General features: G+C 35.7%; 1 protein-coding gene across 16 annotated transcripts in view; it reads right to left on the reverse strand.

The window, feature by feature from the left end:
• TMEM117 (transmembrane protein 117) overlaps positions 1–17,257 on the reverse strand; it is a 522,112-nt gene that overhangs the window by 238,139 nt on the left and 266,716 nt on the right. For 14 of the 16 annotated variants that reach the window (XR_014252821.1, XM_082422581.1, XM_082422573.1 and 11 more), the window contains exon 4: positions 12,892–12,991. The exons of the other annotated variants lie outside the window; for them this stretch is intronic. Coding sequence is in view for 13 of the 14 variants with exons in the window: in XM_082422581.1 (XP_082278707.1) it covers positions 12,892–12,991 (100 nt within the window). In the remaining variant the exon portion in view is untranslated. The remainder of the gene's footprint in view (positions 1–12,891; positions 12,992–17,257) is intronic. 16 annotated transcript variants of the gene reach the window in all.

Here is a 17,257-nt window from a genome sequence, read left to right on the forward strand (position 1 = left end):
AAATTCCAACACCCAGTTTACAGTCCAGACAATTTAAGTCCCTATCCCTGGGAGTGGGACATAGGTATCAGTGGTCTTTGAAGCTCCCCAGGAGATTTCAACGTAAAGACAAATTTGCGAACCACTGCCTTATGGAATGCAGATTAAAAAAATCGATTGGGTCTACCAACTAAACAATAAGCTTGGTTCATTGTACCTATTTAGAAACTGCCTCAGAGCTTTATAAATGTTGAAACCTTAATGATAGTTGCATTCACTTTAAGAACTGCACAATGCATAGTCATGAGGTACCCACCTGCACACCGTGTTCCTATGATGAACCAAAGCTAGTCAGTCAACAAATTCGGCATGAGCTCTAGGTCTCTCTGCACCCATGCTGGTAATGGCTAGCTTGACCTCAATAACAAGCATTTCATTAACACTTCAGAAAGTGTTACTGTGAAAATGTTTTTTGCCCACTTGAGCCTGCACTGTTTGGGTGAGATGAGCACTAAATGGTACAAGGACCCAGGGTGTTCTCATCAGCTGTGATTAGAGCACAGGGAGTTCTTGTCTCCCCTGCATGTCAGTGGCCGTAACCAAAAAGGGAGAACCAACACTTAGAGGATGGATAGGTTTAAGAGGTGTGATTGAGATGTTCCGAAATGGCACCTGCCCAAAGTTCACTCCTCACACCCATCTCTCCACGTTCATGTCCTGTGTCAGTCTGCAGCTTAATGAGAGCACAAAGCAGGTGGACATCGGGCAGAATCTGTGTTGAAATTATAGCCTACAGCTCATTCCTGGTATTTTTGCACAAAACTGAATTTTTGTCGCCTCTTTGTGGGAATATGCTCTCTGGTTCAACACAGCTACCCCCGACTGCACACCGTTTTATCTCATACCAGATGTCTCACAGTGTACTAGAGTGAGCTGGCCCTCAGGGCATTGGAATTTGCAACTCCAGCATTTATTATTTATGCAAGTTTAACACAGAAAGCCACCGTCACTCATTAAAACCTCACCACAAATTGATGACTGAGGATACTCAAAGAAGGTGTGGAAGATCTGAATAGACCAAAAGATGGTGTAGGACAACAATTCCCACACAGCCTGAACACTCGCCAACCCAGCAAGTCTTGTGAAGGGCTGGCTAGGGCAAGGCACTTAGGAGACGCCTTTAAAAAGAGGAAATTAACGTTAAACGCAATGATATTAGAACTCCATTTTTACCATATTTAATATATTCTAATGTTTAATCCATCACTCATTTGTTATTATCCTGTAGGTGTTTAGTGTGTATTTATTAAATGAATAGATTAATGAATAAGGGAAGGAGACCCTCAAGAATTGTCTTGGGCTGCTAAAGGTCTGTAACTTCGCAGCATCAAAATTTGGTAAAATATTTTAAAATGACACAGAGAAAACTTATTTGATGAGTTGTATCATGTAAAATATTTGTGAAAAAAAAGTAGTTTGAATGGAAGCAAAAATATGATATCCGCAGAAATACTGGGGCTAAAATACTACTAAAAATAAATTTGTACAATCATCCATTTAGTAGAATACACTGAGTTTCACAGGGCTTTTGACACTAGAGAACATATTTTCTCAAAAATATTCTGATCTATATCGTCAGTTGGAGGTGTCAACAACTTCAGAAAGATACCAATGACACTACCTTAGAGACTTTTAGGACTAGGAAAGTAAAGTACATGAACTGGTGCCAAGAATAATTATTCTGCTTGTTTATTTGTGTTCATATAATCAAAATAAAGGATTTGTAAAATATATATTTGCTTTACTACACATGGGTATATGTTATTTTTGTACTTTAGAAAAAAAATGAATTTTTAAATGGTCTTTGAAAAGACATTTTATATCTCTACCAATATAGTAAATCCAATTTGTTGGTCAATAAATATTTCAACAATTTTATAATTTTAATTATACTTAATCCACTTTAATACTGAAAAGTATTGTATAATAAGGTTGTAGAGTAAAATATAAGGTCACTATATAAATAAATACTCATTTAATGAATAAATGAGTTTAGATATCTAGCATATGGTTACACAGAAAGTTGATTCATTTTGCTAATTTTTTATTGAAGTGAAATAAGATGCATTGCTTTTTTTTTTTTTAATCAGCACTTGGATTTGTCAAAAATCTTTCATTGATTCTGTCACCTCTAGTTGAAATTGAAAATGTCAAATAGAAATTAGGATAATTATAAGTCGAGGGAAAAAGTACTCAGATCTTGAAAATTATTAGCTTTCATTTTTCTTCCAAAGCTACAGGTTCACAGTATCTTTCATGATATATTTTAAAACCTTTATGAGAGGTGCTATTCTTTTCAGTGAAAACAGAAGGCATCTCTCCAGGTTTCCTGTTTCATCTCAAGCACTTGACTCATTTAGGCAACACTTCTCAAATATATTCTCTGCTTAGCAGTCAAGAACAATTTGGAATTTTTAAGTTGGCACATGTGGTGTCCTAACTTTCTTTCTGTGAGCCCTGGTCTGTTGCAATAAAGAAACTACTGATGTGAACTTAATCATCTGTTCTATTTGATATCTTCAGAAATGGCAAAGGTCATTTATTTGATATTATACTTAATTAATAAGTTCCATTAGTATTGTATGCACAATTTACTCCTTTCCTTGTGCAATAGTATGTTCACAAAGCTACATAAGATGTTTCATTGAGCAACTTGGTAGACTAGTGAAGGATACTGGAGTCAAGCTCAGGTCTGGGATAAACCTAAGCGTATTTTGTCAGTCAAGGCAAACGGAAGTTCTTTATTTCCAAATCAGCCTTCAGATATATAAGAACAGAGAAGAATATATGCCAAACATAGTTTTACTTAATCATCCATTATCAAAATATTCCTTCTGTTCACTCAAATATTTCAGTCTCTTGAAATATGATGTGATAGTTTTTATAAAGCAACAAAAATAAAACATAAGTACTAGCACTTCATGTTATAAATTTCATTTTGATGTTTATAGAACATTTAACTACAAATGCAACATACACTGTAAATATAAAAATCTTTCTTGGGGCAAACAACTGTTAAAGGATAGCAATTTTATACAAAGAAAACACTTAGCAGTTAAAAAACCAGGAATTGAAGTATCTATCTTAAAAAGATTATATAAAGCTATTTTTTACATTCTTCCAGTCCCAGAAATAAGAGGCTTTCAACCACCTATATTTATCAAAAGGGAACAGGAAAAAATATCTGAGTTTTCTAAAGTTTAAAAGTAATAGTTTGGCGAAGATGTGATGTACTATCATTTAGTACCTAAAAAGATATGCAACTCCCCTCTCCCAACTAATAACAAAATTTGACAAATTTTATTGACACACTGGCAGAAAAAAAGTATCAAACCAACTTCTACAGCTATATTCCATGTCTTGTTGATATCTATGATTAAATATTCCCAAGAAAATTACTTAGCTTGGCAAAATAGCATAGTAGTTGAAAGCACTGAAAACTCTGAAAACTAATTAAAATTTTACACACACACACACAACACACACAGCACACACACACACCACACAACACACACACACACAACACACACAACACACACACACACATAAAATAGTGCTTGGCCCACAGGAATAGGCACTAAATAAAACATTAAAAAAATGTATAAGGGGAATAATCCAACTACTTCTAAAATGACTACAAAAAGAAGCACATAGCTCCTTTTTTGAGGTTCTGAGCTAATATTAACAACTGGTACTCATTTCATTATATTATTGACTTTCAGAGGAAAAAAATATCAATGTCCCCCAGCTTTTATTTAAACTTCAGGCAAATGACTGATAAATGGTGCTTTAAAAGGTGTGGAACATCATGTTGTTAGAAAAATCATAACAAATGTGTGGATAAAAAGGAAACCTGCCTTGAGGAAGTATAAACCAAGTAATAGAATAAAGTGTAATGGAATTGAAAAATGTTAAAACTAAGCTGGGGATGGAAAAGATGAAAAGTGAGCATTCCTGCCTCTAGTAGGGGTGTCTTTCTATAAGAGATGTGCTTAGTGTCTTTCACATCTTAATGCAGTTCAATCCAATACACTTCCCTGATGCCTTTCATACACTTAGAATAATATATTGCATAAATTTTTAACAAATGAATATAAATTACATACAATATACCTATAACATACTATGGAATTTCTGATAGAGATTGAGTTTAGGAGAGTTACAGCAGAGACAGAATTTGTGCTTCTATTCCTAAATATCTATATTCTATACTATAATCTATTTTACTCAGAAATCCTTTTTTTCATATCATATTCTGTTAGGACTTTAAAACTCCAAGATTCCTAAAAATTAAAAGACTCCTGATCACCATTTGTGATGCTATCAGAAAACAGCAGGTTAGACTCTCCTGTCTTATTAATTTTTTAGTAAGAACTTATTATTTTGAAGGAACATGAAATACAATGCTAAAATATTTATAGATACATTAAAATATTTATACACGCAGAAGCAAAATGACCACATTTGGTTCCCTCAAATTTTCTAATGCATAAAAAAGAAATGTAAAAAAATTTCCTCTCTTACATTCTCTGTTTCAATCAAATAATCTAACAAACTGACAATATTTTCTGGCAATTATGGATGCCACTCAATCTAATGTCCTTGGATTTTCTCAATGTGGTAATCAATGTTGGTGTCCCACCCAGATCCCCTTCACTTACTGGTACATGCCACTCCCCAAGAACATAACACCTGCCCAGTGGGTCAAGCCAAGGATAGACGACCTGAGACCATATGACTACATCTTTGGTCTCCTCCTTCCCCATCTCTCTCTTGTTTCTCTCCTCTCCTTACAGATTTCCCTGAAGAACATTTCCTCAATAAACCATGTGCCCCCAAATCTCTGAGACATGCTCTTTTTCTATGGTATCTCACTTAAGAGGGAATCGTTATAGAAAGATAGTATATTACTTATTTAAATGCTTGATCCAGTTTCGAACTTCACTGTATAAAATAGGGAAATGCAACATAAATTTACCAGACATGGGGTTAACTAATCAGAAAGTAGACTGCAACCACAAAATAGCTTCAATGAACAGGCAGAGAAAGAGAGCAAAAGAGAACATCTCAAAGTAATGTTGGGCTCTTGGGTCCAGCTCCAATGGTTAAATATCTGATTTGTCCCTTCCACTTGTCATATATACTTGTTCGATGGGTTTGCTAACTATGATCCTTCTATTCAGTATTTCACAGTTTAAATGTTCTTTTATTATGAACTTCAGTAAAGCTATTATTGCTACTTTATTTCAGATATTAAATCAATTCAATTATGCTCTTTATTCTGTCATTTTGAAATATCAGTGGAAAAGAAATAATTAGAAAACTGGCATTGATCATAATATGAATTGAAAAACTCAATTCCAGGCAGAATAACAAACTAGATATGATGTCAGTTATATTCCAGGTTTTTGTTCACTGACAAACTTAGCATGTGCAGAACAGTCCACAAAATGGTGACATGTATAACAGAAAACTTTAAACTAAATGAACTATTACTAATTTGGTGAAATGAAAATAGCACAGATAATCACACTCCTTCCTTAGTAAGTGTGAAATAAACATGGGACAATAGAAAAACTCACCAAATTTTAGGTACGTATTTATAATTACAAAATGTATTTCATATTTTCTATATTTAAGCTAGAAGGAATACTTTACTCTTGAATGCTGCAGAAATAGTTCCTCTCTCTATTCTGTTCTAGATTTGTAAATAAATACTAACCCAGAAGTATAAATTATTCTCAAGTATACACCATTCTTTAATCCTCTCTGCCTCTGTCCACTGAAGTTTAACCAATTTTCTGTCTTACATAGTACAGTAAAAGCTCTCTGCTTAAGTGGCTAAAGGGATATATCTCAACCTAGTTTCCTTCTGTTGCCCCCAGGAGCAGAACTATGTTCCTGAAAGCAACAATGACCACTCAAGGAATCATCTGGGGGGATCTGAGAGTCTCAATCTTTATTTTGCCAAAGAACGCAAAATTGTACAAAAGGTTACGTCACCATTTAGGAGAATTACGTCAACAAAAATGATATAAATGAATTTATTTACAAGACAGAAACAGACTCACAGACATAGAAAACAAACTTTTACAGTTACCAAAGGGGAAAGGACGGGGAGGGATAAATCAGGAGTTTTGGATTAACATACACACACTCCTATATATAAAAAAGATAACCAACAAGGACCTATTGTATAGCACGGGGAATTATATTCAATATGCTGTAATAACTTATAATGGAAAAGAATCTAAAAAAAGAATATATATGTCATACTAAGTCAGTCAGACAGAGAAAGACAAATATCATGATATCACTTATATGTGGAATCTAAAAAAGGGTACCAATGAACTTATCTACAAAACAGAAATAGAGTTACAGATTTAGAAAACAAGCTTGTGGTTACCAAGGGCATAAGGGGCAGGGGGAGGAATAAATTGGGAGATTGAGATTGACATATGCACACTACTATATATAAAATAGATAACTAATAAGGACCTACTGTATAGCACAGGGAACTCTACTCAATACTCTGTAATGGCCTATATGGGAAAGAATCTAAAAAAGAGTGGATATATGTATATATGTATATATATATATATATATATATATAACTGAATCACTTTGTTATACACCTGAAACTAACACAACATTGTAAATCAACTATATTTCAATAAAAATTTAAAATACAATCTAGTACGTCCATTCAAGGGTGTTTCCTAGCACGTGTCCTCCTGGTTATGGAAACAAGCTAAGCAAGAGCAAATGCAGAGCTTTATTGGGGGAGCACAGGAAGGGAGTTGATATCTAGGCACCTGGAACAGTACAGGTCTCATCCCTCCACATTTTCAATATTCTAGAATGCCCATTTTATAACACTAAGTCACAAAATTGAATGAGAAAAGAAGAAATAGAACTTACTGCTTATGTGCTCTTATGATATATCTATTTATTCTTTCAATAAATATTTCTTGAGCACCTTTTATTTTTTTATGCCTGGTACTGTGTTGGGTGCTAGGAATACAATTGTGAACACAATTGACATTGTAACTCCACTCAAGAAGTTTATAGTCAAGTAAGGTAGAAAGAGTTTTCAGCTTTGCCTATTAAATAAACACAACCTTTTGAAGCAAAGATATTAGTAACATAAATATGAATCAAAAAAATGTCTCTGAAGAAATGAAACATGTGTGAAAAATAGGAAGGCAAAATTTTTCGCTCAAATATTTAGAGGGATAATGTAGTATTTACACATAAAACAGGCAGGATTAAAACAGAGAGGTAAGGGACTTCCCTGGTGGTCCAGTGGTTAAGACTCCATGCTCCCAATGCAGGGGGCCTGGGTTCGATTCCTGGCCAGGTAACTAGATCCTGCATGCTGCAACTAAAGATCCCCACACTGCAACGAAGATGCTGCACGTGGCAATGAAGATTCCACATGCCGCAACTGACACCCAGGGCAGAAAATAAATAAATAAATATTTTAAAGAATAATAATAATAAATAAATAAAATAGAAGGTTAAAATATACTCTTAAAAACTTATTTTTCTCTAAAATCATATTCTTACTAGAGCTTCAAAAGAAAGAAACAATTAAGCAAATTTTAAAAGTTTATTTATTGTTCTAATACAACTACAAATGCTGTGTTTTATCAATCCAAATGCATTTCCACATGAAGGTATTGACTGAGCTTGTCTGGTTCTAATACATCTCCAATTTCATGAAGAAGGAAAAACCTGTTAAAATCACGCATAATTTTAAAAACAAATGATCACTATGTAACCGAGCAGGAACCTATGACACCTTCCAAGAACAGAACCCCACCATGTCCTCCACCTGCCTCTTGTTTGTCAAAAGACTTTAGTCTCATAGGCTTCCCTGAGTTCCAAAGAGTACATTTAATCAGAGAAGCGAGAAAATGCAGAAAAGAAAGGAAAACAGGCAAAAAGACAAAATAATCAGTTTATCCATTAAACAAAGTCAAGGACCTTTAGTTCCTCCTCAGGGGCTATAGATAATATTCTGAGCCATGTCCTTTGAGCTGCTTTGCAGATCCCAAAACCCCTACCAGGTGGAAGCAGTTAACTTCTTAACTCTTCCACCCACAAGCATGTGGACCCCAGACGGGTTGGAACCAGAAAGTTGATGATGTTGACTCCTGATTATCTCACCACCAACAAATCAGAATAATGTCCATGAGCTGGTCACACACCCCATAACCCCCCTCCCTTACCCTATCTTTAAAAACTTTTCCCTGAAAAGCTTCGGGGAGTTTGGGCCTTATAAATACTAGCTGTTTGGACTCCTCGCTTGGCGCCCTGCAATAAACGCTGTACTCTCCTTCACCACAAGCCGGTGTCAGTAGATTGGTTTTACTGTGCACGGGCAAGCAGACCCAGGTTTGGTTCAGTAAAAACTGTAATAACCTGAAATAAAGGCAAAGGCTATTGACAAAAATGTGAATTGTTTTATGAGTGTATGACATGACTCCATGGTGGAAGCTTTGCCAGTCGTGGCATATATACACAAAGGCCCACACACAATTCTGAGAATGACATGTCAAGGCCAACCAAGGTCCCATGACTACTGGGAGTTACAACACAGTATGTGGTTTTATGATGTAGGGTGTATGTATAAGTTTTATGATGACTTTAGTGTTTACCGTCAGAACTGTCTTCACTTTATTTGTAACCTCCTTCACCTCCCCACAACCATGAACTTCAAACCTGGAGTCTGATGTCCCTGTCACCATCATGAGCCATGTACCACTTACTGCTGTAAGAGAAAGCCACCAGAGCAGGAGGAATCAGGAGCTGGAGAAAGGGGATGATGATTAGGTATACATATAAAGGAAGTGATTTTTCCCTCTGGTATTAAGTGAGGGGCAGAAGCAAGGGCCATCATGATGTCCTCAGGATCCCCTGCCACCTTAGACCTCAGCAGAGGTCGTGACCTCTGTCTTCCAAATGGGGAAGGTGGTCAAGCTGGAGACATGTGCTGTGGACCAGCCGACCCTCCTTGGCTCTTTGCTTAATGGCACAGAGCATGGGCAAACATGGGGCTACGTGGCAATGGTGTCACATGAGACACCCAGCGTTTTTGCTTTCCACCTGCCCTCGTGATAGAGCTCGTCTCTGCAACTCTTTAACATAAAGGGCCAGCTCAGTGATGAATTACATCACTGGTCATTTTATGTATTTCTTTTATACTAATTTTTAAAAAGTCTATTTGACAAAAAAATTAGTAACTTGAACCCTGACATAGACTTATAGCCTTCTGTACAAGGCATACCACAGAGCCCGGAAAAGTCAGGACTGCCAGGGAACTGAACCTAGCAGAGCTTGACACTCGATAGTGTGAGGGTCAAAGATTTTTGTCAGATTGGTTGATATCAGCCTTGCCTATGGATCACATCAGTCCTGATGTGCCTTTTAAAACCAATGAAAAGTTCTGAATTATTTCCACCAAAGAAAAAGCCTCTATTTCTGAACTGCATTGAAAGGCATGCTTTTATTGGAAATGTAAATAGTCCGTTGGTTTTCCATAACGGTCACCATCATTGATATTCATTTCATGATGAGAATTCTATGGAGAAATGAAGGTCAAAGCTTCCTTAGACTCCTCTCATGAGGAAAACTATTATTTTTAAAAAATGTTATCAATGACACATATGTAGACATATAAATATTTATATGGAAACATATTGCCTAGTCAGTGAATAGAAATGGGAATAGAAATGATGTGCTCTGGGAATCCTCCCTGTGTGACTGTACTTTCAAATCAGGAGAGAACTGTTTCTTTTGCCATTTCTATCCCTGTGGCTAAGAGGGAAAGGTCAGTTTTTCAGATCACATAAGCAGAAAGGGATTTTGATTCTTCCTCAGTTTGTAGAAAGGAACAGATGAGAGACCCCAGAAGGTTTGCTGGGTTAAACCTATAAAATAGTTTTCTTGACTCTCAATCTAGTCCTACTTCTGTGGTATTGGAAGTATTGATTGGAGCAGTAATCTATGGTATAGGAAAAGGTAAAAAGTTATCAGGTTAGTTAGTAGAAATAGAAGGCATTAAAGCAGTAAATTTAGGAGAAACTCTGAAGGTCAGACAGATGATGGAGAGAGAGAAAGACTACAGATTGAACTGTGGAATTATTGGTATTCCCCTAAACCATAAGAGTAGGGCAGAAGAGTGCATGGTAAAAATTCAACCAGGATTAAGGGTTAAAGGTCTTTGGTCAAAGCTGTACTATGCATTTGCCTCTCAATGCTGCCTAGGCATTGGACCCCACCTTATGGTTCAAAAGAAAAATAGCTTAATTTAAAAAATAATAATATAAACAATAAATAGGGGCAGAGCTATATATGGCCTAGGAAACACTGTTTTGTGGGAAAGTCTGGGGAGAAGTTGGGTGGAATTGGGTTACAAATAAATAATGATGTCATCATGGGAAAGAATATGATTTATGTATCCAATGGCTGACTTGAGCCTGAAACCTCCAGAGCAGCTCTTAGGTTTTGTGGGTCTGTTGCTTCTCCCCTGACTTTGATCAGGACCAGTAACAGGCAGAAGTGAGGAAGCAATGTACTCTATTGCTTTAGTCTGCTCTAGCATGCGCAATAGGAAGGAAACTCCAGATGCTCTGAACCCCAGACCTGGGATAAGGTGGGATTCTCATGCTCCTGGAGCTTCACAGAAGAGACAGGAATTCTGGGCAGCCTAAGGTTTGGATCAATGACCTGCCTTTGCCATTACTTCAAGGAACTGGGCCCAGTCAAGTGGATGCGGGTCCAAAAACATGAACAATAACAATAAAGCACTTATACCTCCCTTACATGTCAGCATTTTAAGTCCTGTTCTAGGACCACAAGTTTAATCGTTACAAAAAAACCTGTAGCACCAGTAGGAACTATTAACCCCTTTTAAGAAATGTGCAGACTAAGGCTTAAAGGGTTGTACATTATTTGTGGAAGGTCAAACCATAGGTGGCAAGTCAGAGAATCCAAATTTCTGAACTCCTGTTCCAGTTCTCTTTTCCATTTTAGTAAGTAGAGCCATCATAAAATGGTGTCAAAATCACAATCCACAATTAATGCAGAAATTTCCAAAAGGCATTACCTCAAATTGTAAGGAAATTACAAGCTTAAAGTTCATATATTTCCTTTTGAATAGTTTTTCCCAATGGAAATAGATGAGGCAGCCTGGTCTTAACGTCTGGTTTATTCTCATTGCTATTTCTAATGATTACAAATAAATAACATCTTCAAATTTCGATTTTAAAGTTAACAAAATGGAATGCATCTGGTAATTTGTTCTGGTAACATTCTAAAATTGAACAGAGGTGGGAGGGAGCTCAAAAACAGGATAGACAAACTCTTTTATGGTTACTTGATACTCTTCCAGGATGATGACAGTAGTAGCAGTTAAGATATAACTGCTTCCTGTGCCCTGAAAACACCTGTTCTAGGTAAGAAGCAAAGCTATCAATAGAAGTGGCAGTAACTGTTGTGAGAACCTCCCTGCAGTATCAGGAACACATCTGTAGTTGCATGTCCCTGCCAAGTCGTGCTTAGTTTGGGCATCATCTTTCTTTTGATAAGTCCTCTCATTTTCAAGTGAATGAATTTGAATGAAGCTAATTAGGATTGACTACACTTATGAATGGTGTCAATGAAGGTTAAAGTGTTCCTTTTTTATGAGAGTTACACTCTTTGCACTCTGAGACTCTCCTGTAAACTTACAGGACCTAAGGCCTTTAAGCTACATATTGTCTTTAATTAACTCAATGGTTAGAAACAGAAGTTACTCTCCTGGCAGATGATCACAGCATGAAACATGATTTGCCTAATTGTTGAAGACGTATAGTAATAAAGACTGATAATGCACAAAAGAGATTAAAACAGACAACTCTCAGAGCTCCCTAGTTACCATTAAGTTAGTAGGTTCAGTGAGGAAAACAAATGTAGAAAACTATTTTTAAAGTCCTTAAAGGATGTTTCATATGGTCTTCTGAGACAGGCCATACAGCATTTCTTACCTGAAAAGTGTACATGTCAAAAAACAACAAACAGACAATCGTCACAAAATTATTTAGAATTTCACAGGAAAGAATTTTCCACTAATTTTATGAATGTGTATATGTTTGTATGTCACACATATGTGCATATGTATATGTTTTTGTACATACACATATATATGCATTTTATAAATAAATATATCCTGGTGGACAGTAATTAGTATTAAAATTGTATTGATGTTTTTTCCTGAGGTAAACAGATATTGCATATAATCTCTAGATTTGTCCATATTCATAAATTTGTTCCCCTTGAAACAGAGGTAACTATTTTGCTCTAAACCATGAAAAGCAGTGTGTATCCAATAAAATCCAATTCACATTAGTTGAGAAAATGAAACTATATCTCTAATCCTTGGGAGGACAGAGGAATGATATAACAAAACAAAGAGCACGGCTGTGTCAAAAAGGGGCTGGAGATCAGGATGCTGGGCTGACAGGCACACAAACAGTTAGAGCTCAGCATTTCCTGTGAATTGTTGCTTGAAAAACCAGGGATAACTGGACTTGGATTATCTAACAAACCAGTTACCTAAATGACTGTACATTCAAATTTTGTGAAATAAATGAGACTTTCTCATGTTTGAGGGCTTTGCACAAATGTAATAATGCTAACCATGAAAACAAGATCCTTTTTTTTTACTTTGGAATGTTATTTGACATGTAACATGAAATAAAATAATTCATGAAGTTATTTGTCAAAAAAAAAAAAGTAGTGTGTATCCAACATTATGAACATGTCTTCCATCTGACGTTTGAAATGGGTGAAGTTAAAATTTCTTACCATCCAAGCTGTGACAAAGTCCCCCATCCAGGTCCCTACTGCAGCTAATTTCATGAAACTTTCATTTCGGATGCCCATATAGTCTGTAATGATATATGCTCTGTGGAAACAAACACACAAGACATTGTCCGGACTCAGAGAGCCATACAGTCAAAGCTTTCTGGTTCAGCAACACGCAAAAGGGCTTTTTCCCCTTTCCACAAGCTTTCTTGCTTTCGTCTCATCATTTATGCTTACAAATCTGAAAGGCTAGGAGGAGCTCTGCGGGTGTCTGGGTCAGTTCCAATTAGATTCGAAGACTGACTGTGACTACACCAATTACCATGTGCCTTTTGTTTTTGAGCTATAGGACTGACAATAGCTTTTGGAAAATCAAACAGAAATACTCAGCAAAGGCATCATTTCACACTCACTCAAGTATGAGGAGCGCAGAAAACAATTCCTGAATTAGAGTAACTTGAAAGGAAGAGAAGAGCTCACTTTCCCTCAGTTCTGTCGAGTCAGAACTATTGAAAAGGTGCTGGGAATAAGCTTTAGGTATAATATCATATCTGAATAATGTTCAGAAGAATATCAAGATTAGAGAAAATTTTCCACACAGTGAAGTGATGTAAAAATTGACTCAAATATACGTGGTTTAAATTATTACTTAAGTAGCAATAACCAGAAGATTTCATTTTATCACTCTTTTTGCATAGCGAATTCTTGTTTGCTTGCTATGTAACACCAATACATATTCCTCACAGCTCAAAGAGAGATTCAGAGGTACACCCAATCATTAAATACAAGTAATAAGACCATGCTTATTGTTTATCAAGCATTTTCATTTTCTTGTTTGATAGTCAAGAAAATTCTAAGTATCATTTTTACCATCTTGTAATTTCTCTGAGAAAAATGGGACTCAAAGAGATCACTTAACCTACTCAATCAATACCACATAACAAATGAATGGTAGCTAGGAACCAAATTTGTCTCTCTCTCTATTTTTAACTCTAAGTTTTTCACTCAGGTTTCTTTTACTTTATTTTTTTTTAATTTATTGGGGTTAGTTGCTAGGTTTCTTTTCCTTTAAATTTTGTTCCTTTTCTTAAACATGATAACACCTGTACAACTTAGAGTACCAGTTAAACATGACTCTTCTTAGATTAACTTCATTTTTTAACTTTTTATTTCATATTGGAGTATTAACTTTAAAACAATATGCAGTAGAGAATGATATGTTTGTTAGTTATCTATTGAAACTATGAAGAAGCACATTTTTGAAGTCACTGAGAGTTAAACCATTTCCAATTCAGTTATTTTTTCCCAGAGTTATTTCATATAGATTTTTATTCATAATATAAACAGATATTTACATAGTTTTTTAACAACAAAAACAAACTTATGAATTCTTAAAACAACTCTTTCCACATGCTTCATTCTTTGGAGGGGCTATGTAAATATCTTAAAGTCTATGGAGGGACTACGTAAATATCTTAAGGTCTCATCTCAAAATTCTGGGTCTCTAATTCCATGTGCTTCCATAATAGCCAAAAAAATTTTAGCTACCATAAATTGCATGCTAGCAATGTTCTAGAGATTGTTATTAGCACTTTGAAAACTGAGTCTCCATCAACTTTCATATCAGAAAAGTGAAATGTATTGTTATTCCTGTTTCACAGATATGGAATTAAGGCTTTAGAGAGTTTTTGCAACTTTCTCAAGGTCAAGCATCTAGTAAATGGACAAGATTTGAATCTAAATTTGATTGACTCCCAAATCCAGGCACTTAACCACTGTGCTATACCTTCTTCCTACAAGTGTTAGTAGAGATATAAAAAACACAAAGAATATCTCTGTTCCCCAGTATTTTAGTAAGACAGACAATCAAGAATTACTTCCTGTGAAGATAATTCATAATAAGAAGTCAAGAGTCGCATCCAGAAGCTACAACTCCCCAGAGCTACCATTAGGTTTTGGACACCCACTTACACTGAGTTCATCCATCTAAGCAGTTCCTGGGCAGTGAGCTCAGTGTACTATGGAGTATTAGCTCTGTTAATTGTCCAGCTTTTTCAATGACACCTATTTTGAAGATTTTGTTCAATGATACATCTCTACCTGTCCACTCTGCCAATTAATTCTAGAATACATTGGGCTAGGGTAGAAATTTCCAGCTACATTCTTTGTGGTTGTATAGATTTGTGTAAGAGAAGGCATCATTCCTCTATTTCAGTATCTAAAAATAGGGATGAGATGGTAAGCATGCAACAGACCAATGATCCAGCCAAGAACAACTAAAAGATCTAAACAAAATATAAAAGTCACTCCCAAAATCTGCTTAAAGGCATCTGAGAGCTGATGAAGCAATGAGGACAAGAAAAACCAAGATACCAGATTGGAGAGAATTGTGGAAAGGTTAGCTATACTATATTTTCTCTAGAGACATTAACTGATTCTGTGTGCAAGGCAAGAGGAGGAGGATCTGGGGTTTTCCTGGGCAGAGGGCAGTCTCAGTGGGTTAGAGGGGCAACATTTGAAATTTAAGGAGCCAAGATTCTTGTGAGAAAAGAGAGGCCCAGAAGAGAGCATGATACACAGTTGGTTGTCCTTTCAAGACATTTACCAAATTATGAACTTGAACACTGGGGATGCTGAGAGACTAAGCAGAAAGCCTCTGTAAAGTATAGCAGAGGTTTGGCAACTTCGCCATGCTGAGGAAACTATTACAGTTCAGAGCCTGCTAGAGAGAATGGCCCAAGATATACAGGGGTATGGCAGGCTAGAGAAAACCAGAGATGGATGGGTCCTTGATGAAACTGTAAATCAGTCCTTACCCAGTCCATTCCATGACAGAATTAAAGTGATCAGCTTCTATTCTTTCCACTTAACAGAGGAAAGAGTGAACCTTTTCAGGAAGAATAAAGTATCATCTAGATCCTCTATACATTTTTATGTATAAAATCCATCATTCATTCAAAAATTACTAGGATGTTAAGAAACAGGTTCCCATCACTGAAAACCATGAGAGAAGAAAATAGCTAAAACTAGATAATAAGCTCCAGGAGGACTGGGAGTTATTTTAGCTATTTTTTTCACTGTTAATTCCCCAGAACCTAGAGCACTGCTTGAAAACAGTATGTGATCAATAAACATCTGCTTAATGTATGAATTAACAAAGTGACCCAAGTTATTCATATTTATTCATATATTACATAGGTAAACCTATGTATATTAAACCCTAGAAACAACAATAAAATAAGATTGAATAATGAAGAATTTACCACAGAGAAAACCATTAAATATGTTTTTAAATTGTTTTGTGTTTTCACTTCTCCAACTACATATGCATTTCCTTGATTACAGAATAACTGTCCTGTATTCATCTAGAAAGATATGTCAGCACAAAATAGGGGAATGTCCCTCCTCTGTGGCTGTGAGCACATGGTGAGTACTGGCCATGAAAATGCAGAGGAGATGGCATAGAGAATTTATGAATTAATTAATATATTTAAAAGTGAAGAGTGATATATATAAAATTTAGTAGTTATTCTAGACATTTCTCCAAAGAAGACATACAGATGACCAACAGGTACATGAAAAGATGCTCAACATTGCTAATTCTTAGAGAAATGCAAATCAAAACTACAATGAGGTATCACCTCACACCAGTCAGAATGGCCATCATCAAAAAGTCTACAAATAATAAATGCTGGAGGGGGGTGTGGAGAAGAGGGAACCCTCCTACACTGTTGGTGGGAATGTAAATTGGTACAGCCACTATGGAGAACAGTATGGAGGTTCCTTAAAAAACTAAAAATAGAGCTACCATATAATGCAGCAATCCCACTTCTGGGCATATATCCAGAGAAAAACATGGTTCGAAAGGATACATGCACCTCTATGTTCACTGCAGTGCTATTTACAATAGCCAAGACATGGAAGCAACTTAAATGTCCTAAATGGATAAAGATGTATATATATATTATATATATATATATATATATATAATATATATATGTATATATATATGTATGTATATATATGTATATATATATATATATATTATATATATATATATATATATATACACACACACACACACAATGGAATACTACTCAACCATTAAAGAGAATGAAATAATGCCATTTGCAGCAACATGGATGGACCTGGAGATAATCATGCTAAGTAAGTCAGAGAAAGACAAATATAATAGGACATCACTTATATGCAGAATCTAAAAAAATTGATACAAATGAACTTATTTACAAAACAGAAACAGACTCACAGACATAGAAAACAAACTTATGGTTACCAAAGGGGAAAGGTGGGGGGGAGGGATAAATTGGGAGTTTGGGATTAACATATACACACTACTATATCTAAA

This window comes from Balaenoptera physalus, assembly GCF_965194825.1.
Source record: "Balaenoptera physalus genome assembly, chromosome: 13".
Lineage (NCBI taxonomy): Eukaryota > Metazoa > Chordata > Mammalia > Artiodactyla > Balaenopteridae > Balaenoptera > Balaenoptera physalus.